At 49.7% G+C, this 27,158-nt stretch overlaps 1 protein-coding gene across 4 annotated transcripts in view; it reads left to right on the top strand.

Annotated features, from left to right (window-relative positions):
- Positions 1 to 27,158, top strand: part of tspan11 (tetraspanin 11) — a 211,796-nt gene that overhangs the window by 96,988 nt on the left and 87,650 nt on the right. For 2 of the 4 annotated variants that reach the window (XM_072483972.1, XM_072483971.1), the window contains exons 7-8: positions 18,247 to 18,333; positions 25,089 to 25,172. In XM_072483972.1, the coding sequence (XP_072340073.1) occupies positions 18,247 to 18,333; positions 25,089 to 25,169 (168 nt within the window). In that variant the 3' untranslated portion in view covers positions 25,170 to 25,172. The remainder of the gene's footprint in view (positions 1 to 18,246; positions 18,334 to 25,088; positions 25,173 to 27,158) is intronic. The other 2 variants (XM_072483974.1, XM_072483973.1) reach the window with 1 other exon arrangement.

Raw genomic sequence — 27,158 nt, 5'->3', positions numbered from 1 at the left:
CTAAGCTGTTGGCAGGTTCTCCGGTAATGCCTCTGCCTGGAAACCTGGGCTAGGAGACAATGTAAAGAGGGAAGGTACCTGGGAAGATTCACTTTTTCTTTTATTCGTTCATGGGATGTGGACGACCCTGGCTGGGTCAGCATTTATTGCTGTGGGTCTGGAGTCACATGTAGGCCACACCAGACGAGGATGACTGATTTCCTTCCCTAAAGGACATTAGTGAACCAGGTAGGTTTTAACGACAATTGTCAATGATTTCATAGTCATCATTAGGATTTTAATTCCAGATTTTTATTGAATTTCACCAACTGCCCTGGTGAGATTCGATCCCGGATCCCCAGACCATTACCCTGGGTACCTAGATTTTTTGTCCAGTAACAATACCGCTGTCTCCCCATTGCTCCTTGATAAAGTCCTAGAGAATTCTCACTCCTCCCTAAGGAAAGTGAGTGAAGGCAACGATAAACAAGGATGAATGTTGAGAGCACTATTACCACACGGACTACAATGTTTCAGGAAGAAGGCCTATTAACACCTTTTGGGGGGCAACTAGAGACGGAGAATGAATACCAACAGCCTCATTAGTGAAGTCTACATCCCAAGGATTATTATTTAAATGGAAAGAGATTGCAGAAAGCTGTAGCACAAAGGGACCTGGGGGACCTTGTTCATGAAACCCAGAAAGCTAGCTTTTAGGTGCAGAAAGTAATAGGGAAGGTGTTACTAACCCAGTTGATGTTATAACTGAAAGGGAAGATCCCATAATAGAATCCTGGCTCAAAAGACCGTAGGCTGGATTCTCCGTCCCGCCACACCACTTTTCAGCCTCGACCCGCCGGCGGGATTCTCCGTTACGCCGGCCGATCAATGGGATTTCCCATTGTGGGGTAGCCCCACACCGCCGGGAAACCCCCGGGCGCTGGCAAAATGGAGAATCCCACTGGCAGAGAATCCCGTCCCATAATTTTCACTTATTATATAAAACATGGAGGAACAGAGTCACAGGACCGCTAATTATTTTTAACAAGAAAAAACATTTATTAAAATGAAAAATTGGATTATGATACAATACTCCTTTAATCCCCCGTTGCTTAACAAATACACACAGGGTTAAAGATTCAAATGGATTACAAAGTATATCTTAAACTGATCTTAAAATGGTCTCATTAACACAAAGTCCCTGTTAAGAACACAAGGTGACTGTGGTCAAACACACTCTCCACTCTGAACCCAAGTTAGTATCTGTGGTTTTCTACTCAGAACGCCCCCCCCCCCCCCCACTCCCCAGATGATTGTCACATGAGAGTTTCAAAACTCCACTCTCAAAAACACGTTTTAAATTCTTTTCTCATAATAATGCTTTCCCTTGGTGGTTTGTGTGCTATCACTATGGGGCAGGCGAGGAGGGTAAGCTCCAAGACCTAACCCAACCAATATGGGATTGAACTAGCATTGTTACCGTTACTCTACATCACACTTCAAACCAACTGAGTAAACCAAACTAAACCCCTATCACATCTGTTTAACTGTTTTGAGATGGACATTGGTTGCTGAGTGCACAAGGCTCTCTGTGAAACTGCAGCTCCACTGTGAAAAATGCACACATTTGTTTTTCCTTTCAAATAAATTTGTTGAGAGGGGAACACGTTTGTGATCTTTAATGAATTTTCAAATGTTTATCGGGGACAAGAGAATTTACTGAACTGGTTTTCGAGGGAGTGCTTTAATCCGCCAGTCCAGATTTAACGTAACTGTTATTTCTCCAAAGGGCTGGGGAACAGTTTGAAGAAAGATAAACACAGCAGGTGGGGGACTGGAGAGTGGAGCGGTTTCTCTGCTGTTATGATGCAGGCGATTAAATCAGTCAAGAAGTTGATGAGAAAATTAGAGAAACTCGTAAACCGCAAATTGCATTATGATTACAAATGCTTGTTGAATTTTAACAGGCAGGGATGGGGTTGAGGCTTGCAGCCGCACAGTGGTTATGTCACTGGACTAATAATCCAGAGGCTGGACTAACCGAGAGTTATGGACCAGGATTTTCCTAGCCCATTGGAGACAGCCTCGGAGGCAGGGGGACGGGAAGGTACCGGCAAAATGTGTCAAGAGGGAAGCCCAATGTGTTTATGCCATCCAAGGATTTTTTTTCATTCATTCATGGGATGTGGCATCACTGGCTGGGCCGGCATTTATTACCCATCTCTAATTATCCTTGAGGAGGTGGTTGGTGGTGAGTTGCCTTCTTGAACCGTTGCAGTCCACGTGGTGTAGGTACACCCACTGTGCTGTTAGCGAGGGAGTTCCAGGATGATGCCCCAGTGACAACGAAGGAACAGCGATATCCAAGTCAGGGTGGTGAGTGACTTGGAGGAGGACCTCCACGTGGTGGGGTCGACAGGTCTGTTACCGTGCACTCGGTTATTCGGGCAGCGTAAGGTGATCTTGCTGCATTTGTGCAGGGCATGGGTGAGAGTACAGCTGGGGTTCTCTGTATGGCTCCTGTGTCTAAGGAAAAATGAGCTTATCTTAGAGGGGTTCATTAGGTTATTTCTAGCATGAAAGGGTTGTCCAGAGAGGAACAGGTGCTTGGAATCAGCCCTTACTAGAGTTTACACAAATGAAAGGTCATCTCACTGAAATATATTGTCATGCTTTGCAAACATGCAGATAATGATATACAGACAGCCATAGACAGGCAGTGAATGAACACAGAGAACAGGACATGACCAATGAGCAGACAGGACACTCAGGGGTGGTATCTCACTATAAAAGGCACGAGGAACTCACACTCCACCTCTTTCCACTGATGAATATCTACAGAGTGAGTAAGGGTGTATGTACAGTATCACACATCCAGCACATGGCTAAGAGCTAATCTGGTTCCGTCAGACAGAGTAACCACACTTAGGTTAGCAGAAAGTCGAACTCATAGAGAACTGTGCTAACTGTGCTACTGGTTCAATAAATCAGATTGAACTAACTTCAAGGTCTGGAGTATCTTTTGGTTAAAGCTGCATCCAGTTGCAGCCTGTGTTATCCCAGAATACATAACTTACATCATGCTACCAGGTGACTGCTTAATCTAGGTGGTTTATCTCAGTCCGTTCCGTGATGACCAGCGAATGTATCCCGCCACCATGGAGAAGATTCAGGCTCCTCACCAGCTCAGGACCTCCAGCAATCTCAGTGCCAACTGGCGGACATTCAAGCAAAAGTTTCTGCTGTACATCGAAGCTTCAGACCTCATTGGTGCGTCTAATGCAAGGGAGATCGCGCTTCTCCTCTCAACAGGGGTGATCGGGCCGTCGAACACTTCAACTCTTTTCTCTTCACCGAAAGCCAGGACAGGACAAAGTTTCAGACCATCCTGGACAAGTTTGACAGTCACTGTGAAGTGGACACCAATGAAATCTTCAAGCGCTACATATTCACACAGCGTCTACATGGTAAAGGTGAATCTTTCAACTCCTTCTTAACTAACCCCCGCCTGCTAGCGCTGTCCTGCAACTTTGGTGATATTGCTGACTCCATGATCAGAGACCAAATTGTTTTGGAGTTCACTCTGATCCTCTGAGAGAGCAGCTACTGAAAACCAAGCATATGACCCTGCCAGTCATGCTTGAAGCATGCACAGTGCATGAGCATGCCAGGGATAGCTATGCCCAGTACGGATCGGCTGAAAGTGGGAAACTTGCCTCCCGCGGGGCAGAGAGTGTGCAGGCCATCTCCCGGATGCAGCGCCTCAGCATTGATGAAAGCGGCCATTTCACGCGCTTCTCCCGGGGCCCCACACATACGCGATGCGAACGGGATAACGAAGCGGCCGACACCCGCACTGCACATGTGCAACGACGCGCGGAGCGTCAGGACGCCGACGTCATGACGTGCTCGAACTGCGACAACGCCCACTTAAAGAAACACTGCCCTGCAAGAGGCAGGCGATGTTTAAACTGCGGGAAGCCTGGACACTATGCAGCCTTGTGCAGGTCTGCATCACCAGTCAGGGGCCAGCGCTCCCAATTCCGACGATGTCACGTTCAGAGTGTGCAACAACGACTACAGGATTCTGATCCTGGCAGCACAACGGATCCAGAGGAAGAATGCCTGGACTCCGCCTACTGTGTGGGCATCATTACCAAATGTGAATATGCCACATCCAACTCATCACAACTTCAATCCATCCTCGCTGTGGATTCTGCGGACGAATGGCGTGCGGTGATGCAGGTCAACCGCTGCTCCATCCAGTTTAAGTTGGACACAGGTGCTTCTGCCAACCTTTTCACAAGGCAGATTTCAGACGCATCAAGAAGCCCCCCAAGGTCCTTCCAGCAGCCTGCAGGCTCCTGGACTACAACGGAAATGCCATCATGGCACTGGGATCCTGCCATCTACTCGTCTCCAACCGGAGCACCCGTGCACGGTTACGTTTTGAAATTGTCAAGCCAGACAGGGCATCCCTACTTGGCGCGCATGCCTGCAAGCAGCTGAACCTCGTGCAGTGGGTTTACAGAACAACATCCTTCAATGTGGATCTTCAGGCCGGCATTGACGACATCCTCGCTCAGTATCCGGATGTGTTCAACGGGATGGGCACGCTGCCATATCGATACAAGATTCTGCTACGACCTGATGCCAAGCCAGTGGTCCACGCAGCACGCCGGGTCCCGGCTCCGCTGAGGGAGCGCCTGAAGGCACAGCTCACGAATCTTCAGCAACAGGGCATCATTTCCAAGGTAACCGAACCGACTGACTGGGTCAGCTCCATGGTATGTGTTAGAAAGCCTTCGGGAGACCTGCGCATCTGCATTGATCCCAAGGATCTCAATTAGAATATAATGCGTGAACACTACTCCATCCCGAAGCGGGAGGAACTCACTAGTGAGATGGCACACGCACGTTTTTTCACCAAGTTAGATGCGTCACATGGATTTTGGCAAATCCAGCTGGATGAGTCCAGCAGAAGGCTCTGCACCTTCAACACACCGTTTGGCAGATACTGCTATAATCGCATGCCGTTTTGGCATTGGCTTGGCATCGGAGATCTTCCATCGCATCATGGAGCAGATGATGGAGGGCATTGAAGGGGTTTGTGTATACGTGGACGACATCATCATATGGTCCACGACCCCTGAAGGGCATGTTTCCCGTCTCCGGCAGGTATTCCGCCGCGTCCATGCCAATGGCCTGAAGCTGAACAGTTGCTTTGGTATGTCGACACTCAAGTTCCTAGGTGACCAGATCTCTCAGCAGGGTGTGCGCCCGAACACAGACAAGGTCAAGGCCATCGAAGCCATGAAGGTCCCTGAAGACAAGAAGGCGGTGTTGCGCTTCCTGGGCATGGTCAATTTTCTGGGCAAGTTAATCCAAACCTGGCCTCACACACCACGGCCCTACGAAACCTGGTGAAAAAGTCCACTGCCTTTGAGTGGAAGGCAGCACATCAGGCAGAGTGGTTGGAGCTGAAAGCCAAGATCACCACTGCACCCGTCTTGGCATTTTTCGACCCAGGTAGGGAGATGAAGATCTCAACAGATGCGAGGCAGGATGGCATCGGTGCAGTGCTGTTGCAACGCAATGACACTTCATTCTGGGCACCGGTAGCCTACGCATCGAGGGCCATGACACCCACTGAAACAAGGTATGCGCAAATAGAGAAGGAATGCCTGGGTCTTCTCACTGGAATTATCAAGTTTCACGACTATGTCTACGGCCTGCCGACATTCACTGTCGAGACGGATCACAGGCCCCTGGTCCACATTATCCACAAGGGCCTGAACGACATGACGCCTCAGTTGCAGCACATCCTCCTCAAACTCAGAAGGTACGACTTTGACTTAGTGTACACGCCTGGCAAGGAGCTCATCATCGCTGATGCATTGTCCCGCTCCATCACATTGCCTAGTGAACCGCTGGAAATCACCTGGCAGATTGAATCACAGGTGCAGCTGTGTGCTCGCACCCTCCCGCCGTCTGATGAGAAGGTGGTTCGTATCTGTGAGGAGACAGCCAAAGACCCCCTCTTGCAGCGTGTCATGCACCAACTCACCAATGGTTCGCAGTAAGGGCAGTGCCCTCAATTTTACAATGTAAAGGACAACCTGATGGTGATTGATGGTATCATCCTCAAGCTGGACCGGATTGTCATTCCACTCAGTCTCCAGAGCTTGGTGCTCAGCCAAATCCATGAGGGACACCTGGGCGTCGAGAAGTGCAGACGCAGAGCCAGGCAGGCTGTCCACTGGCCCGGTATTAGCCAGGACATCTCGAACATGGTCCTCAACTGTGCGACCTGTCAACGTTTCCAGCCAGCGCAGAGCAAGGAGACGCTCCAGCAGCATGAAATCAAGACCTCCCCGTGGTCCAAGGTTGGCAACTTTCGTGCGAATGGTCGTGACTACGTGTTGATTATTGACTATTTCTCCAATTACCCTGAAGTCGTGAAGCTCTCAGACCTCACATCTCAGATTGTCATCAAGGCCTGTAAGGAGACGTTCTCCAGGCATGGTATCCCACTCACTGTCATGAGTGACAATGGCCCATGCTTCAACAGCTACGAGTGGTCTATGTTTGCCAAGTCATACCATTTCAAACATGTCATTTCCAGCCCACATTATCCGCAGTCCAATGGGAAGGTTGAAAAAGGGGTGCACATTGTGAAACAGCTCATCTGTTAGGCCGCGGATTCTGCTTCTGACATCTACCTCGCTCTGCTTGCGTACAGGACGACCCCACTGTCCACTGGCATGTCGCCGGCTCAACTCTGATGAACAGGGACCTGCGGACGACACTTACAGCCATACACTTGCCGACCTGGATCACGTCCCGGTGCTGCAGACGGTGCAGCAGCTCCGAAACCAGCAAAAGCAGGGCTATGATGCTCATGCCACCGATTTGCCCGTGTTAACCCCGGCAGACACTGTCAGGATCAAGATACCGGATGGTGGCTGGTCTGCTCCAGCTGTCGTTGTTTGACAGGCTGCGCCCCGCTCGTATGTTGGACGTATGGCTGATGGTTCTGTTGTGCGATGAAACAGACGGGCACTGCGCAAAGTTGCCTGCCCGCAACCGCTTTCTTCTCCGTTTCCGTCCGTCGTATTGCCACCTCCTGATACCTCGAACTACGAGGCCACCAGTCAGGCTTCCATCCCGCCTGTCAAGGCGCCGTCATCCCCACCACCACCTCTCCGGCAGCCGACGAGGATCAGATGCAAGCCCCAGAGACTGGACTTATGAACATTTGTTTTGTTTGCTATGTTCTGTTTTCTCACATTAGACAGCTGTCTTCATATGTAAATACGTTCGCATATGCCACCGCCTGTAAATATGTTAATATATGCCACCACATATAAGTACATTCCCATATGCCAACAAAACATAAAAAAAAGGAGGAGATGTCATGATATGCAGACATGCAGATAATGATATACAGACAGCCACAGGCAGGCAGCTAATGAACACAGAGAACAGGACATGACCAATGAGCAGACAGGACACTCAGGGGTGGTATCTCACTATAAAAGGCACGAGGAACTCACACTCCACCTCTTTCCACTGATGAACATTTACAGAGTGAGTCGGGGTGTATATACAGTATCACACCCCCAGCACGTGGCTAAGAGCTAGTCTGGTTCAGTCAGACAGAGTAACCACACTGTGCTAACTGTGCTACTGGTTCAATAAATCAGATTGAACAACTTCAAGGTCTGGAGTATCTTTTGGTTAAAGCTGCATCCAGTTACAGCCTGTGTTATCCCATAGTACATAACACATCATATATGACATTCGGAGAGGGTGTGACAGGGTTGATGCCGAGAGGCTATTTTCCCTGGCTGGAAAGTTTAGAACGAGGAGACACAGGGCGGGATTTTCCGGCTCTTCCTGCCAGTGGGATCAGAAGGTGACCACGCCCAGTTGTTTTCCCGGCAACAGGACAGGCGAGACATGCAAACCCCTGCAGACGTCGGAGGGACTGAAAGACCCTGGTGGCAGCCAATGGTGAGCCACGTTTGTGTCCGGAATACTCGGCCGGGTGGCGGGGAGGGGCGGGGGGGGGGGGGGCGCCATAGTCTCGGGTTAAGGAATTGGCCAGTTAGGACTGAGAGGTGGAGAAATTCCATCACTCAGAGTGTTGTGAATCTTCGGAATTTTCTACCACAGAGGGCCGAGGTGCTCAGTCATCGAGTATTTTCAAGACTGGGTGATGCACAATCAATGACCACTAAAGCGAGGTTGCAGTCCAACTGAAGGCTTTAATAAGCTAGATGTTTCCCCCAGCAGCTCAGGTAAAGAATGAAGGCTGCTGGGGCGGCACGGGCTCTTATACCCCTTGCAGGGCAGAGCTACCATACAGCTTGACCAATAGGAAACATACAATATCTACCAATGGTGTTCCAGCATTACCAGGTACCGTAATATCTCTACACAGACTACCACATTCACCCCCTGTTAAAAAAGAGTCTGGCAGGGGTGGTGGCCTGATATTTCAACATGGTAACGTGGTAGAATTATAGTTATGGAGGTACCGTAATACCTCCGTACAGCGTTTAGTAACTATTTACAATTCTATTTACTATTTACAATTTATGATTCATAATTAACTATACACTTTCAAATGAAGCAATCAGTTGATCGGGGGCCCTGGTCGTCCCCCGTGATCGTCAAAGCTTCAGTGGTGACTCCGGTGGAGGCTCGGGCGTCGTGACTCCGGGAGCGAGGCCTCGATCTCTGTGGCAGCTTCGACACCCCTGGATGGCACTGGTGGGGAAAACGGTTGACCTGAGAAGGGAGCGTCTCCGGGGTGCGTCGGTGGGTGGGGGGGCCTAGACGGGGCCGGCGGAAGGACCGATCAGCCTGTGAGGTGCACTGGTGGGAGGGAGGGTGGGACTGGTGGCTGGGGTGTGCGTGGGGCACCGGCAGGTGCCAGGTCTCGTAGGGAGACCGTATCTTGTCGGCCGTCGGGGTACTGGGGGTTAGCGTGGAGAAGATGGACCCTCTCGACCAATGGGTCCGACTTGTGCGCCCGCACGTGTTTTCGGAGCAGGATGGGTCCGGGAGCTGCCAGCCAGGTCGATGCGGGGTCCCAGAGGAGGACTTCCTCGGGAAGACGAGGAGATGTTCGTGAGATGTTTGGTTGGTTGTGGTACAAAGTAGTGACCGGATGGAGTGGAGGGCATCCGGGAGGACCTCTTGCCAGCGGGAGACTGGGAGATTCCTGGACCGTAGGGCCAGTAGGACGGTCTTCCAGACCGTTCCGTTCTCCCTCTCTACCTGTCCGTTACCCCGGGGATTGTAACTGGTCATCCTGCTCGAGGCGATGCCCTTGCTGAGCAGGAATTGACGCAGTTCGTCGCTCATAAAGGAGGACCCCCTATCGCTTTGTATGTAAGCGGGGAACCCGAACAGTGCAAAGCTATGGAGGGCCTTGATGACGGTGGTTGCGGCCATGTCGGGGCAAGGGATGGCGAATGCGAACCGGGAGTACTCGGCAATCATGTTCAGGAAGTACGTGTTGCGGTCGGGGGCGGGGAGGGGGCCTTTGAAGTCCATGCTGAGGCGTTCAAAGGGACGAGAAGCCTTTATCAGGTGCGCTTCCTCTGGCAGGTAGAAGTGCGGTTTGCACTCCGCGCAGATTTGGCAATTCCTGGTGGCTGTCCTGACCTGCTCGATGGAGCAGGGCAGGTTGTGGGTCTTGATAAAGTGGAAAAAGCGAGTGACCCCTGGGTGGCAGAGGTCCTCGTGGAGGGCTCGGAGGCGCTCCACTTGTGCATTGGCACATGTGCCGCGGGACAGGGCATCAGGAGGCTCGTTTAGCTTCCCGGGATGATACAAGTTCTCGTAGTTGTAGGTGGAGAGTTCGATCCTCCACCGCAAGATCTTATTGTTTTTCATCTTGCCCCGCTGTGCATTATCGAACATGAAAGCAACCGACCGTTGGTCAGTGAGGAGAGTTTATGTCCTGCCGGCCAGGTAATGCCTCCAGTGTCGCACAGCTTCTACTATGGCCTGGGCCTCCTTTTCGACTGAGGAGTGGCAGATTTCGGAAGCATGGAAGGTACGTGAGAAGAAGGCCATGGGTCTCCCCGCTTGGTTGAGGGTGGCCGCCAGAGCTACGTCGGACGCATCGCTCTCGACCTGGAAGGGGAGGGACTCGTCGATGGCGTGCATCGTGGCCTTTGCAATGTCTGCTTTGATGCGGCTGAAGGCCTGGCGGGCCTCTATCGACAGGGGAAAAGCTGTGGATTGGATCAGGGGACGGGCCTTGTCCGCATAGTTGGGGACCCATTGGGCATAGTAAGAGAAAAACCCTAGGCAGCGCTTCAGGGTCTTGGAGCAGTGAGGGAGGGGGAACTCCATAAGGGGGCGCATGCGTTCAGGGTCGGGGCCTATAACTCCATTTCGCACGAAGTAGCCGAGGATGGCGAGGCGGTCGGTGCTAAACACGCATTTATCCTTGTTATATGTAAGGTTAAGGATCTTTGCGGTCTGGAGGAATTTTCGGAGGTTGGTGTCGTGGTCCTGCTGGTCGTGGCCGCAGATGGTGACATTATCGAGATACAGGAATGTGGCCCGTAAACCGTACCGGTCAACCATTCGGTCCATCTCACGCTGGAAGACCGAGATCCCGTTGGTGACACTGAAGGGAACCCTTAAGAAGTGATAGAGCCGCCCATCTGCCTCGAAGGCAGTGTATTTGCGGTCGCTAGTGCGGATGGGGAGCTGGTGGTAGGCGGACTTAAGATCCACCGTGGAGAAGACCTTGTACTGTGCGATCCTGTTTACCAGGTCGGATATGCGGGGGAGAGGGTACGCGTCCAGCTGCGTAAACCTGTTGATGGTCTGACTGTAGTCGATGGTCATCCTATGCTTCTCCCCGGTCTTTACCACCACTACTTGAGCTCTCCAGGGACTGTTGTTAGCTTCAATGACTCCTTCCCTCAGTAGCCTTTGGACCTCTGACCTAATAAAGTTCCGATCCTGGGCACTGTACCGTCTGCTCCTGGTGGTGACAGGTTTGCAATCCGGGGTGAGGTTCGCAAACAAGGAAGGCAGGTCGACCTTGAGGGTCGCGAGGCGGCAGACAGTGAGAGGGATATAGGGCCACCAAATTTGAAAGTTAGACTTTGGAGGTTGTCATGATATTCAGATAAACATCATGGTGCAAACACACATACACACTGATGGACAGATCAACGGACCAATCAATACACACGCAACATCACAGCCAATCACAAGCAAGAGCAGACACACTATAAAACGGGGAACACGACACTTCCGATTCATTCCAGCAGGAGACAGCGCAGGGCACAGAGCTCGCAGCAAGCCACCCAGACATTCATCATGTGCTGAGTGCCTCTCCAAGATAGTGTTAGGGCTGGGTCCACAGGTTAGAGGGTAATGAACGAACCACAGTAACCAGTTTACAAATGTTAATAATGTTAGTAATAAAGCTGAGTTGTACCTTCCGCAACCGTGTTGGTTCGTCTGTGTAGCAGAGCACCCAACACGACAGAGGTTACACTGGAAGTCTAAACCTAGGTGTGTGGCCACGCAGAGGTGGGGAAGGACGTAGAGCCGGTAATTTTTAAACTCCCTTCCCTGGACTGAGGGGTTTGCTACACAAAAACCCTTTATCTCTACTGAGTGGGAACCGGAGGCCAGGGAGATTTTTTGATTAACGGGGTGGACGAGGAGAGAACAGCGCATTACCGTGACTGGGTGTATGAAGCTCTCTGTGCTCCCAGAGTCAATTAGACAGGACGCCTCGTGCCCGTTGATTAGTACTGTTGGGAGTGTTTGAGGCCAGGACTGGTCCAGGGTCACCGAGGTTAGTCACAGCAGTTGAGTGATCTCTTCGGGCAGTGTGCCGTCAGCCGAGCTGGGGTCCTGGGAGTCCATCCAAGATGGCGGCTCTTGGTCGCACATGGCTGGGGGTGCACAAAATGGCGGCGCCCATGCTTCGAACGTGTCATCCGCGGGACAAGATGGCGGCGCCCAGGGGCCGCACGTGGCCCTGGAGGAGGAAGATGGCGGCGACCGCTGGCCGCATGGGGACCGTGGAGAGGTTTGTGGTGGCTGTCCGCATTCGCCGCCGGAGACCGCGGCGACCGCACGGGCCTGGCATACCACCACGAAGTGGCCCTTTTTACCGCATCCCTTGCAGGTGGATGCGTGGGCCGGGCAGCGCTGCCGGGGGTGCTTGGCCTGCCCGCAAAAGTAGCAGCGGGCCCCCCCGGGGTTGCCAGGCCGCCTTGCAGCACAAGCTTGTGGGGGGATGGGGGATGTCTCGGGGTCGGCTGCGGAGGGGTTCCACACTGCCCAGGGGGCTGCCGCGCGGTCAGGAACATAAGCACGGGCGTTTCTGGAGGCCACATCCAAGGAGCCTGCAAGGGCCAGTGCCTCCTTGAGGCCTAGGGTGTCTTTTTCCAGCAATCGCTGGCGGATTTGGGAAGAGCATACCTGCCACGAAAGCGTCCCGATCATGGGTTCTGTGTGGTCGCTCGCCGAAACTTGTGGGCAGCTACAGTTTCTCCCCAACACCAGGAGCGCACGGTAGAATTCTTCCAGCGATTCCCCAGGGATTTGTCGCCTCGTTGCTAGCAGATGCCGGGCGTAGACCTGGTTTACCGGGCGAATATAATGTCCTTTTAGCAGCTCCATTGCTGCACCGAAGTCCTCTGCGTCCTCGATGAGTGTGTAAATTTCCGGGCTCACCCTCGAGTGCAGGACTTGCAATTTCTGTTCTCCCGTGGGTGTGTTTTCGGCCGTTCCGAGATATCCATTAAAACACGCCAGCCAGAGCTTGAAGATTGCCGCTGAGTTCGTCGCGTGGGGGCTGAGTTGCAGACACTCCGGCTTGATTCGGAGCTCCATCATTTAAAATCTAGCTTATTAAATTGATGCACGATCAATGACCACTAAAGCGAGATTGTAGTCCAACTGAAGGCTTTAATAAGCTAGATGTTTCCCCCAGCAGCTCAGGTACAGAATGAAGGCTGCTGGGGTGGCATGGGATCTTATACCCCGCCTTGCAGGGCGGAGCTACCACACAGCTTGACCAATAGGAAACATACAATATCTACCAATGGTGTTCCAGCATTACCAGGTACCGGAATACCTCTACACAGACTACCACACTGGAATTATTAGATATTTGGATACTAAGTGAATCAAGGGATATGAGATGGGGGCGTGGGGTGAGGAAATGGAGTTGTGGAGGTGGGCCAGCCATGCTCTTATTAAATTGCTCAAGGACAAGCTTGCCTATTCCTCCTCTTGTTTCTTAGGCTCTGAAATCTGCACACTTTCTAAAGGTTGTAAAAGTTATGGCAGAGACGGTTAAATCACATATCCCGTCAGTTCGCACTGGTTGGCCTAGAAATTCTTTGACATCCTATTTGAACAAACATGGCCCTGGAATCTTAGGGGAAATAAATCTTTTCCCTCCGACCTCTGCAGCTGAAATTGTTTCCTTGGTCGCCGGGCTAAACGGACTTGTGTGGAGATCAAAGCAAAGTACTGCAGATTGTTGGGATGTTTTGTGTGCAGGAAGGAATGTGGAGATTGCAGCAGTCAGATTGTCAGTTTGATGTCGATGGGCCATGCCTCGGAATCTCTCAATAATTCTGTTAAATCCACCCAACTCAACTCACTCCACAGGGATCACAAGCTGGCCTCAGCTGTCAGATGTTATTACTACTTTTGAAAGGAGGCCTTTGTTGACCATCAAGCTGATTTTCCTCTCTCTCTCCCTCTCTCTCTCTCGCTCTTGCTCACAAGTTGTCAACAGCTGAATATGCGTTGAGACGTTGCGAGGTCTGACAGCCTCTAACAGTCCAGCCACCACTCACATTATTCATCAACACCTCTTCTTATCCAGATTTAATCAGCAACTGAATCTCTCAGCTCAGTGGCTGGTTTTCACCTTTTAGTAACAGTATAAACTCTGGCATGCTTGGCATTTCCATTACGCACGTTGTTATCTCCTCAAAGAATTTGTTTAAATTTGTCAGACACAATTTGGTCTTTACCAATCCCAGCTGGCTGTCCTCAAGAAGCCTGTGTCTTTTTAGGGCAGTATTAATTTGATAACCTTCAGAAGCTGTCCTGCTGCTGATGCTGAATTAACTTGTATCTCTAGTTATCTGCTTTATTCTTTAGTTCTCCTGTTTTTTTTACAGTGGAGCTACATTGACAAGCCTCCAGTCCTCTGACACGGCTTCTCTGTCCCAGGATTGTGGTCAGAGGACCTCTTAGCTCATGCAATTTCAGAAGATGTGACACCTGCCCCTTTACCTCCTCCCTGCACACCATGCCAGGGCCTAAACACTCTTTTCACGTGAGGCAGCGCTTCACATGCACCTCAGAATCACAGAATAATATAGCGCAGAAGAGGCCCTTCGGTCCATCGAGTCTGCACCGTGCATGAAAAACACCTGACATGCCTACCATTTGCCAGCACTTGGCCCATGAATTTAATGGCGTGCCAAGTGCTCATTCAAGTACTTTTTAAAGGATGTGAGGCGTTCTGCCTCTGCCACCCTCCCAGGCTGTACATCCAGACCATCACCACCCTAGAACATAGAACATACAGTGCAGAAGGAGGCTATTCGGCCCATCGAGTCTGTACCGACCCACTTAAGCCCTCACTTCCACCCTATCCCCGTAACCCAATAACCCCTCCTAATCTTGTTTTGGTCACTAAGGGCAATTTAGCACAGCCAATCTACCTAACCTGCACGTCTTTGGACTGTGGGAGGAAACCGGAGCATCCGGAGGAAACCCACGCACACATGGGGAGAACGTGCAGACTCCGCACAGACAGTGACACAGCAGGGAATCGAACCTGGGACCCTAGGCTGTGAAGCCACAGGGCTATCCACTTGTGCTACCGTGCTGCCTCTGGGTAAAAAGTTTCTCTTCTCAAATTCTCCCCTAAACCTACTGCCCCGACCTTGGACTTGTGTCCCCTCGTAACTGACCCTTCAACTAAGGGGACAAACTGCTCCCTATCCACCCTGTCCATGCCCCTCATAATCTTGTGCACCTTGATCAGGTCACCCCTCAGTCTTCTGTGCTTCAACAAAAACAATCTAAGCCTATCCAACCTCTCCTTACAACTGAAATGTTCAATCCCAGGCAACATCCTGGTGAATCGCTTCTGCACCCGCTCCAGTGCAATCGCATCCTTCTTATATTGTGGTGACCAGAATTGCACACAGTACTCCAGCTGTGGCCTCACCAAAGTTCTATACAAGTCCAACACGACCTCCCTGTTTTTGTAACCTATGCCTTGATTGATAAAGGCAAATGTCCCATATGCCTTCACCATTTCATTAACCTGCCCTCCTGCCTTCACAGATCTATGGACAAACACAGCAAGGTCCCTTTGCTCCTTGGAACTTCCCAGTGTCAGGCCATTCATTGAATACTTCATTGTCACATTAATCCTTCCGAAGTGTATCACCTCACACTTTTCAGGGTTAAATTCCATCTGCCATATTTCTGACCATTTGACCATCCCGTCTATATCTTCCTGTAACCCAAGACACTCAGCATTCAACACCTCCTTCAACCTGATCTATTGCATTTGCTGCTCCCAGTGTGGTCTACTCTATATTGGATAGACTAAACACAGACTGGGTGACCGCTTTGTAGAACACCTTCAGTCCGTCTGCAAGCAGGACCCAGACCTTCCTGTTGCTTACCATTTCAACTCACCGTCCTGCTCTCACGTCCACATGTCCGTCCTTGACCTGCTGCAATGTGAAGCCCAGCGCAAACTGGAGGAACAGCACCTCATCCTCTGATTAGGCACGTTACAGCCTTCCAGACTTATCATTGAGTTCAACAACTTCAGACTGCAAACTCTCTCCTCCACCTTCACCCCATTTTTATTTTTATCAATTTATTTTCATTTCTTCCATTGATCTGTTTTTCCCTCATTGACCCCTCCCCCCCCCACCCCACTTGGGCCTCCTGTTTCCTGTTCCTAGTGTCCATTTGACACACTGCTCACCTTTGTTCTGCCATTTACACATTCTAATCTCTTTATGGGCCACTTTCAGCACCCTTCTTAGCCTTAATCACCCCCATTTACATTCCTTTTGTATTTCTGTCCATGACATTTTTCTGCAACTCTACCTATCGCTGGCCCCTATCCAGCCCCAGCTTTGTCAAAGAGTCAACCAGACTCAAAACGTTAGCCCCCTTCTCTACCCACAGATGCTGCCAGACCTGCTGCATTTGTACAGTATTTTGTGTTTTTATTTCAGATTCCAGCATCCGCAGTAATTTGCTCCTGTCCCTCCCGGATATCCTTTAACATTCTAGGACACAGCATGGGCCTTTTCCAGTTTCAGTTCCACCTCTTAGTTGTTCATTCATTGTCTTTAACTCGATGCAGATAGGGGGTCATTCATCGCCATTTTACTTGAGCATGTGTAAAGCGACACTTACTGAAACTGCGGTCAGGGTATTGTCGGATTGCGACGGGGGTCTCACTCACTGGTCAGGGAACCAACAGGGAACCCCTGTCAATTCCGTGGGGAAGGTCTGACAGAATCAAGTGCCCTTCAGTCACTTGCCGCCCTCGGGCCTACCCTGCAATTGAGGCCCCGCCCATCGAGAGTTGGCGGCCAGTAATGCTGCCAACGGGAGTGGTGGCTGCTGACGGCACTGCATCCACCCAAAGCTCAGGATCACAGAGAGACCCCAGGCCACACGTGAGTGAAGGCGGGCTGGGGTCGTGGGGTTTGGTGGGGTGCGGTGCGGGTGGGGGGTCACAGGAGCGAGGAGTGGAGAGTTGGCGTCAATGATAGGGGAATAGCTTTCAACAGTCACTCCTCTGCCCAGCGCCAGGGACCTCGATCGAGCACAGAGTGCCCAGAGTGCCTGAGAGAGAGGGATACCCCACCTCCATTCCCACCCTCGGGAGTAGGGTTGCCAACGGTGATTAAATGTATTTCTGGAAATGTCATCACATTACTCGCCCCCATGCTACATCCATTAACACATCCATTCATGTGACCTGCTGCTGCCTTGAACACCACCCGGACAGCAAAAAGACTCATTACCTAATTGGCAGAGTTTACCTGTCAGCCGAAAAGCCCACCAGCGGCAGATGGCAGATCCCATAACATTCTGGACTGGCTAGCTCCTGTGTCCCTTAAAATATTAACATCTTTTTTTTGTTCATTTACGGGATGCGGGCATCGCTGGTTAGGCCAGCATTATTGCCCATCCCTAGCTGCCCTTCGGAAGATGGTGGTGAGCTGCCTTCTTGAACCGCTGCCGTCCTTGAGGTGTAGGTACACCCACGGTGCTGTTAGGGAGGGCGTTCCAGGATTTTGCCCCAGTGACTGTGAAGGAACGGGGATATATTTCCAAGTCAGAGTGGTGAGTGACTTGGAGGGGAATCTCCAGGTGGTGGGGTTTCCAGGTATCTGCTGCTCTTGTCCTTCTAGATGGTAGTGGCCGTGGGTTTGGAAAATGCTGTCTAAGGAACTTTAGTGAGTTACTGCAGTGCATCTTGTAGATGGTCCACATGGCTGCCATTGTCTGTCGGTGATGAAGGGTTTGATTGTTTGTGGGAGGAGGAGCAATCAAGCGGGCTGCTTTGTCCTGGACAGTGGTCGACCTTCTTGAGTGTTGTTGGAGCAGCACTCATCCAAGCAAGTGGATAGTATTCCTGACTTGTGCCTTGGACAGGCTTTGGTAGGTCAGGAGGTGAGATAATCACTGTAGGATTCCTAGCCTTGTAGCCACAGTATTTATATGGATAGTCCAGTTCAGTTTGTGATCAATGTTAACCCCCGGGATGTTGATTGTGGGGGATTCAGCGATGTTAATGCCATTGACTGTCAAGGGGCGATGGTTAGATCCACACTTGTATCCTCTCATTTGCCTCCCAATTGATCATGAGCTGTCTGTCCTTGTTCGTTTTATATGTAACATGTCTTTTCTCGATCTATTCCATTCAATGAAATGTGACCCAGACCTGCTTTGTAACTCTAATTGTTCATTGGTGTTATCATTCTGATTTACCCCAGTTTTGCATTCTCCAGTGAGGAGCCAAAATCTTCCAAGTGTGTCCTGACCATTCTTTCTTTCCACAGTCAAGAACTCTTGGCTTTTTAAAAAATCTTTCCACGCAATAAATTTTGGGAGTAAAACCGGACCTCATTCTTGTCAGTAAAGGTTGCATGCACTGAAGCAGCGAATGTTTTAGGCTGAATGTGTTGTTTGCAGGGTGGATGCATCACCATATTGGAACAGGCCCTAGAAGACCACACCTTGATTATTGGAGCAGTCGGCATTGGTACAGCCTGTCTTCAGGTGAGTCACATTGGCGGTTGTGGAGCATCACTGGAATCTGAGCAAACTAACTCATTGAAGACCAGTCAAAGCTGGACTGGAGTGTCATGATGAATTCACAATACTGGGTCAGGCTTGGGGCCAGGGTCCTGCTTGATGCCCCATTCACGTATAAGGTGGCACATGCAACAGAAGTCTCTTTCTCAGTTAGTACAGCCACAGGCATTACAGATATGTGTTGTACAGTGAATGTGCCTGCCACTATTTTGTTTCTTCCCTCTCTGTCTCTGGGGGCATTGGTGGGTGTGGTTGCAATTCCACTGTATTTAACCATTGTTCCCAGCACCCTATCTAGTTGTATACCCTGTTGGGTGCTTAATGAACCAATCTGTGGGAACATGAGTCAAGAAATGGCTGTCCCGCCTTATTGTCTTTGCAATGGGCCGAATAAGATCAGAAGAAATAGGAGAAGTAGGCCACTCAGCCCATCAAGCCCCCTCTAGCATTCAATTAGATCATAGCTGATCTTCTAATTCAGCATTATTTTCATTGATGTTTTTAAGATCGAGAAAACTCTCGATCTATACTCATCCCTCCGGGATAAAGAGTTCCAAAGATTTGACACCTGCTGAGTGAAGAAATTCCATTTCATCTCAGTCCTAAATGACCTGCCCCATATTCTGAGACTGTCCCCTGGTTCTAGACTCCTTCCAGCTAGGGTTAACAACCTTCCTACATCTACCCTGTCCATCCCTGTGAGAATTTTGTATGTTTTGAGTGAGATCACCTCTCATTCTTCGAAACTCCAGAGAATAATGGCCCAGTCTATTTAATCTTTCCTCATAGGACAATCCCTTCATCCCAGGAATCATGCTGCAGACGAAGCTTCATCCCAAGGAAGCCCTGAAATTCCAGGGACAAAGCCAAGAGGGAAACACATCTGGTCCGATGCGTAGTCAAAATCTGTGTCCCACAGGCTTTATAACATTCTCCACCTTAGAGAATATGTTCTACAATCCACACAGTGTAACCAGAGTGAAACTTTCAATGGGATGATTTCAAACTCTTATCAAAAACCTGGGGCAAAATTCTCCGGTATCGGCGCGATGTCCGCAGTCCGGCGGCAAAAACGGCGCAAATCAGTCGGGCATCGCGCCGCCCCAAAGGCGCGGAATCCTCCGCATCTTGGGGGGCCGAGCCCTAACCTTGAGGGGCTAGGCCCGCGCCGGACTGATTTCCATCCCGCCAGCTGGCGGAAGTGCCCCGCCAGCTGGTGCGGAAATGACATTGCCGGGGGGCACATGCGTGGGAGCGTTAGCGGCCGCTCACCGCATCCCCGCGCATGCGCTGTGGAGGGAGTCTCTTCCGCCTCCGCCATGGTGGAGACCGTGGCGAAGGCGGAAGGAAAAGAGTGCCCCCACGGCACAGGCCCGCCCGCGGATCGGTGGGCCCCGATCGCGGGCCAGGCCACCGTGGGGGCAACCCCCGGGGCCAGATCGCCCCGCGCCCCCCCCCCAGGACCCCGGAGCACGCCTTGTCCCGCCGGTAAGGTAGGTGGTTTAATCCACGCCGGTGGGACAGGCATTCTAGCAGCGGGACTTAGGCCCATCCGGGCCGGAGAATCGGGGGGGGGTGGCGCCAACCAGCGTGACACGATTCCCGCCCCCGCCGAATCTCCGGTGCCAGAGAATTCGGCAACCGGCGGGGGCGGGATTCACGCCAGCCCCCGGCGATTCTCCAACCCGGCGGTGGGTCGGAGAATCTCGCCCCTGATCAGTGTCGCAAAAGACAAACATTTGCCTGCTACATGACACCGATTGGTCATCAGATTGGTAGACTAGTGGCAGATGGAATTTACGATACAGAAGTGTGAGGTGATGCAATTTGGTCAAAGGGATGGTGAGAAATAATATAGACTGAGTGGCACAGTCCCAAAGAGTGTGCAGGGATAGAGGGACCTGAGATTCCATATGCATCGATCTTTATAGGTGGCGAGACACATTGCGAGTTAGTATGGGATCTTCAGCTTCATAAATATAGGCATTGAGTTCAGAAGCATGGAAATTTCACGGGAACTCCTGGTTAGGCCACAAGTAGAGTACTGAGCTCAGTAACAGGGGAGGCGGTGGTAATGTCCCTGGACTAGTAATACAGAAGCTCAGGTTAATGTTCTGGGGCCATGGGCTCAAATCCCACCACGCAACTGGTGGAATTTAAATTCAGTTAATAAATCTGGAATGTAATGTTAGTCTCCAATGGCGACCCCGAGACTGAGGTCGATTGTGGCAAAAACCCATTTGGTTCACTAATACCCCTTAGGGAAGGAAATCTGCCGTCCTTACCTGGTCTGGCCTACATGTGACTCCAGACCCACAGCAACGTGGTTGACTCTTAATTGTCCTCTGAAATGACCCAACAAGCCACTCAGTTCAAGGGAAATAAATGCTGACCTCGGCAGCAATGCCCACATCCCGTAAAAGAATTTCTGAAACATTCTGGTCATCACACTTTTGGGAGGATGTCGGGGTGCTTGAGAGGATGCAGCCCAGATTTACCAGAATGGCTCCAGGGATGATGAATTTTAGTTCCAAGGTTAGGGTAGCGAAGCTGCTGTTGCTCACCTTGGAGCAAAGTAGATCTGAGGCGATTTTTAAACAAATCAGTCACGGGATGTGGGCATTACTGACTCGGCTAGCACCCCTAATGGCCCTGAAAAAGGTGGCGGTGAGCTGCCTTCTTGAGCCACTGCTGTCCATGTGGTATCAGTAGACTCACAGTGCGCTTAGGGAGGGAGTTCCAAGATTTTGACCCAGCGACAGTAATATATTGTGACTTGGAAAGGAACTTCCGGGTGAACTTCCTGATCAGTATTCTTCAGACTTTTTTCCCAAACTCACTTCTGCCAACTGGCCAACTTTGGGACCCACACCACGTTCACATTAGGGCCTAATGAGTCACTGCTTGCTAACTTAAAAAGAATAAACAAATACACAAGACTGTATTTCCCTCAAGAAACGTTTACGATTTTAAAAATCGTAAATTGGACTCTGCATAAACATTTTTTCTCCCTGTGGAGAGATCAGCCCTCCCCAACCACCAGTAAAATGTTGAAGATCATAAATTTCCGGCTCCCAATTTCAGAGTCCAAAGTATTACGAGCATATGTTGGTTTTATAGAACAGTAAATTGACAAGGCAATGCATTTCTTGCACACATGCCCAGCTGGGCACTGACTAACCAACAGGAAATGACAAGCAACAGCTTACACTGGAAAATGAGACTTCACATAATAAAACATTCCAATTTAAAAAATGATAAAATAGATGGACACACTATGAATGGTCTCAGGAAGCTGGATATTCAGATTCTGGTCCCTTACCACTGTGAAATGATTGCTGTGGTGATATGCATCACTGTATATACACAATGGGTTAATGTAAATACACTACAACTAAGTAAACACTAGAGGGAGCACCGGAGATGTTATGACATGCAGACATACAGCTAATGAACACATAGAATAGGACACGACCAATGAGCAGTCAAGACACCCAGAGGTGACACTACCACAAGGGGGCAACCCATATAAAAGGACAGGGCACAAATGCGGTCAAAGAGAAGGACAGGGGCAGATCAGAAGCATCACACCCACCGCATGGCTTAGAGCAGACTGGTTAGTTCGACTGAGTCACTATAGCAAGATTAGAAGGAGAGTTGAACTCATAGAGAACTGTGCTAATGGTTCAATAAATCACATTGAACTTACTTCAAAGTCTGGAGTATCTTTTGGTCAAAGTTGCATTGAGTTGCAGCCTGTGTTATCCCAGAGTACATAACACATCAATTGCGACAGTGTTGCATGCAGTTGTTGTTCCAATATCTACAGAATGGCGGCACAGTATCACAATGGTTAGCGCTGTTGCTTCACAGCGTCAGGGACCCGGGTTTGATTCCCAACTTGGGCCACTGTCTGTGCAGAGTCTGCCCGTTTTCCCGTGTCTGCGTGGGTTTACTCCGGGTGCTCCGGTTTCCTCCCACAAGTCCCGAAAGATGTGCTTGGTAGGTGAATTGGACATTCTGAACTCTCCCTCTGTGTACCCGAACAGGCGCCGGAATGTGGCGACTAGGGGATTTTCACAGTAACTTCATTACAGTGTTAATGTAAGCCTACTTGTGACACTAATAAAGATTATTATTAGTTTGTGTAATAAGATGGTGGATCAGAAAAACATGCAACCACACACCACACAGAAGACATACAAAACAGCCATTTGAAAAAAATGCATCAGTGCTGGTACCATTACACTCTCTGTGCTCTGAACAGGGTTTTTCAAAGAATGGAGCTGGTGCATGTTTGTATGACTCTGTGTTGGATCTTTATGTCTTATCTTTGGAATATCACAGATGACAACCAAAGAATATGTGCCACCTGGAAATGAGACTGGCTGGGAGGTTAATTCATCTTCCCATCACCTGGATTTATTCGACCCGACCACAAGTCTGGTCCAAGCTGATGGATTATCTCTTTGGGGTATTGGCCATCTTAATGTACCGGATGCTTTTAACCCAAATGCTAGCAATTTTAACGCTACCACTGGCAATGGGAGCAACTCTCCCACCTGCTCCTTTCCAGCAACAGCCGCCCCTTCAAATACATTACTGCCACGCTCTCCTGTACTATTTCTGTAATCGGGATGATTGCCAACTCGACTGTGCTGAGGATTACCATAATGTGCATCTGCTTTCCTCTGTAGCCCTCGTTCCCCGCCTTCAATTCTCCTGTACAATCAGTCGCCATATCAGCCTTACTCCTGGGGCGGGATTCTCCGACCCCCCGCCGGGTGGAGTTCGAACCCTGGCCCCCGGAGCATTACTCTGGGTCCCTGGATTACTGGTCCCAACGGCAATACCACTATGCCACTGCCTCTCCTTAAGATGTTGCCAATGGAGTCTTGGTGAACTGCAGAGCTTCTTGTAGATGGTACACATGGCTGCAACTGTGCATCGGTGATGGGGGGAGTTAATGTTAAAGGCGGTGGTTGGATGCCAAACATGTGAGCTGCTTTGGCCTGGATGGTGTTGTATGTCTTGAATATTGTTGGAGCTGCACTCATCCAGGCAAGTGGAGGCTGTTCCATCGCACTCCTGACTTGTTTGTTATAAATGGTGGGCAGGGTTTGGGGATTCAAGAGGTGAGTTACTTGTTGCAGAATTCCTAGCCTCTGACCTGTTCTTGTAGCCGCAGTATTAATATAGTTAGTTCAGTTTCGAGTCAATGCTAAACCCCAGGATGTTGATGGTGGAGGATTCAGTTAAGGGGCAATAGTTAAATTCTCTCTGGTTGGAGCTGGTCATTGTCTGGCACTTGTATGGCACTAATGTTACTTGGCACTTATCAGCCCAAGCCTGAATATTGTCCAGGTCTTGCTGCATATGCAAATGGTGCTGAACATTATGAAATCATCAGTGAACATCCCCACTTGTGACCTTATGATGGGAAGAAGGTTATTGATGAAACAGCTGAAGATGGTTGGGCCTAAAACCCTACGTGATGAACGCCTGCAGTGATGTCCCGGGACTGAGATGATTGTCCTCCAATAACTACAACCATCTTCCTTTGTGCCAGGTATGTTTCCATCCTGCGGAGAGATTTCCCCCCGATTCCCATTGACTCCAGTTTAGCTGGGGCCCCTTAATGCCACGTTTGGTCAAATGCTGCCTTGATTTCAAGGACAGTCACTCTCGCCTCACCTCTGGGGTTCAGCTCTTTTGGATCAAGATTGTAATGAGGTCAGGAGCTAAGTGGCTCTTGTGGAACTCAAACTGAGTGTCAGTGAGGTTATTGCTGAGCAAATGCTGCTTGATAGGGATGTTGATGACCCCTCCCTTCACTTTACTGATGATCGAGATGGCTGTGTGAAGAAGGCATTCACTGTCTTCGGCACTGTTGCCCCGTCCTCTTATGGCGTCAGCTGGCGCTCACTGTCGCGGTCACTGCCTTCCAGGCGGAGGTGGTGGTGACCTTGCTTGATGGATGTCTGCGAGATTGTGGGTAGAGGATGTCATGCCTCTGCTCCACACCATCCAGGAGTTTGGTGAGGGCTCCCTCCAACTGTGGTGCTGTCCTCTTGGCACATCTCCCCGATTGGACTTGGAACCAGCGCAGAGGAGTGCTGGGGAGGCGTTTAAAAGGAGCGCCCCATTGATGACAGAGGTTAACTTTTCCCTGGGTGAGCACATCAGAGGCAAGCCACCACGAGCGAGGCATGAATCACGTGGGGAAAAATAAATTGTTAACGAGGCTAAATATTCAGTGAGTTTTCTCATCGGAACCGACACTGAAAAAATATGGTGAGATCCTGCCTTGACTGTGCGAACCGTGCGCTCCTTTTGCATCCAAAGTGTAAATATTTATTTTGTTTTTACTGTTTGAAGTTGATGATAGTTCTATTAATATATGAATGAAAAAGCATTTTTTATAGCTCGTTATTAAATATTCAGCATGTATTAAATGTATTTAATCTTAATCATGGGGTCATGGGTAGTGATCAAGCCCCATTTCTATCTTGCTGCCCACTGAGATGAAGGAGGGCCACTCATGCGGCCCAGTCACTGGCCTAGATTGCCCATCACTGCAGTAAGCTGTCAGGGTTGGGTGGGCAAGTCTTGAGACGGATTATTTCATGTGTTGCGTGCTGGCTGTGTGATTTGACTGCAAACTCTAAACACAGAAGTTAAGTGGCTAATTTCTGAAGCTGCCATTCTTTGTGTCACAGCTGATCGGGGCGTTAATAACCGCTTGCTTTATCTGTGCCCTCGTCAGAGAAGAGGAAGAGGATGAGTATTCTCAGAAATGATTGGTTAGCATATTGCCTTGTGGTTGTTCTCCTGCTATTAACCAAAGTTGCTCCGAATTCCATATTCACAGCTTCTCTAACCCAGAGCCTCCTCTCCCGACATTCTTAAGTTGCTATAATTTAATTTTGGCAGCCATCTTGCGGTTTATATTTTGTATTTCTATTTGCAGGTCCTGGTAAGAACAGATAGAACCTTTTCTTTGCTATACAATTAAACTCATGATAACTGATACTCGCCATGGCCTTTCTGACATTTTGACCTGTATTATTTTCCTGCGCCATTCGTTTATTTGGAAGGAGACATGTCAAGTGGCAGCCCTCAGGTGATGATGCGTAAAATCACCCTCACTCCCTCCTTCCCTCCGGTTGAGCCTTGCCCTCCGGCCACGGTGAATCAAGATGGCCATTCAGCCCATCTTAATTCTTCCATCAAAAAAGATCCCATCATTTCCAACCCTACCACCACCCCAGTGAAACAACATTGATGTAATTTGGATCTTTTGCAAATTGCCTCTTTAAACCATACCCCATGCCCCAGCCCAATGTCACAACCTAACCCCACTCCTCACAATCACCATTTCTACAATAAAACACTGTTTGGGAACACATGTCACTCCACTTTTTAAGAAGCGTGACGGGGGGAAACCAGGGAACCAGACAGCCTAACATCTGTGGTGGGGAAATTGCTGGAATCTATAATTAGGATGGGGTAACTGAACACCTCGAAAACGTTTGGTCAATCGGGGAGAGCCAGCATGCATTCATGAAAGGAAGGTCATGCCTGACTTATCTTACTGAAATTTTTTCAAGAGGTGACTAAGTTTGTGGACGGGGAAAGTCTATGGGTGTTATTTAGGGGCAGCACGGTGGCGCAGTGGGTTTGCCCTGTTGCCTCACGGCGCCGAGGTCCCAGGTTCGATCCCGGCTCTGGGTCACTGTCCGTGTGGAGTTTGCACATTCTCCCCGTGTTTGCGTGGGTTTTGCCCCCACAACCCAAAGATGTGCAAGGTAGGTGGATTGAACACGCTAAATTGCCCCTTAATTGGAAAGAAATGAATTGAGTACACTAAATTTGTACAAAAAAAATGGATGTTATTTATATGGACTTCCAGAAGGCATTTGATAAAGTTCCACATAAGAGACTGTTAACTAAGGTGTAAACCCACGGAGTTGAGGGCAAATTATTGACATGGTTCGGAAATTGATTGAGTGGGGATAATGGGTAATTACTCTTTTTGGCAGAGGTAACAAGAGGTATACCACAGGGATCTGTGTTGGGGCCGCAATTATTCACATTATTCATTGGACAATGGCATAGAAAGTCATATATCCAAATTTGCTGATGAAAAAAAAAGTTAGATGGCATTGTAGACAGTGAAGATGATAGCATAAAATTGAAAGGAGACATTGGCAGACTAGGTGAATGGGCAAATTTGTGGCAGATGGAACTCAATAAGCGAGGTTATCCATTTTGCATCAAAAAAGGATAGAACAGGGTACTTTCTAAATGGAAAGAGGTTAAGTACAGTGGATGTCCAAAGAGACTTTGGGGTTCAGGTGCATAGATCTTTAAAATGCCATGAACAAGTGCAGAAAATAGGCTAATGGAATGCTAACCTTTATATCAAGAGGATTGATTGGAATATAAAGACACCGAGGTTATGCTGCAGCTATATAAAACCCTGGTTAGACCCCACTTGGAGTACTGTGAGCAGTTCTGGGCATCACACCATAGGAAGGATATTTTGGTCTTGGAGGGAGTGCAACGTAAGTTTACTAAAATGATAACTGGGCTACGGGGGTTAAGTCACAAGGAGAGATTACACAAATTCGGCCTGCTTTTGCTAGAATTCAGAAGATTAAGGGGTGATCTGATTGAAGTATTTAAGACATTAACAGAGAAAAATAGGGTAGATAAAGATAAACTATTTTCACTGGTTGGAGATTCCAAAACTAGGGGGCATAGTCTAAAATTAGGACTAGACCATT

Source organism: Scyliorhinus torazame, chromosome 19, assembly GCF_047496885.1.
Source record: "Scyliorhinus torazame isolate Kashiwa2021f chromosome 19, sScyTor2.1, whole genome shotgun sequence".
NCBI classification, from domain to species: Eukaryota; Metazoa; Chordata; class Chondrichthyes; order Carcharhiniformes; family Scyliorhinidae; genus Scyliorhinus; species Scyliorhinus torazame.
This window is presented reverse-complemented; position numbering and strand designations above follow the sequence as displayed.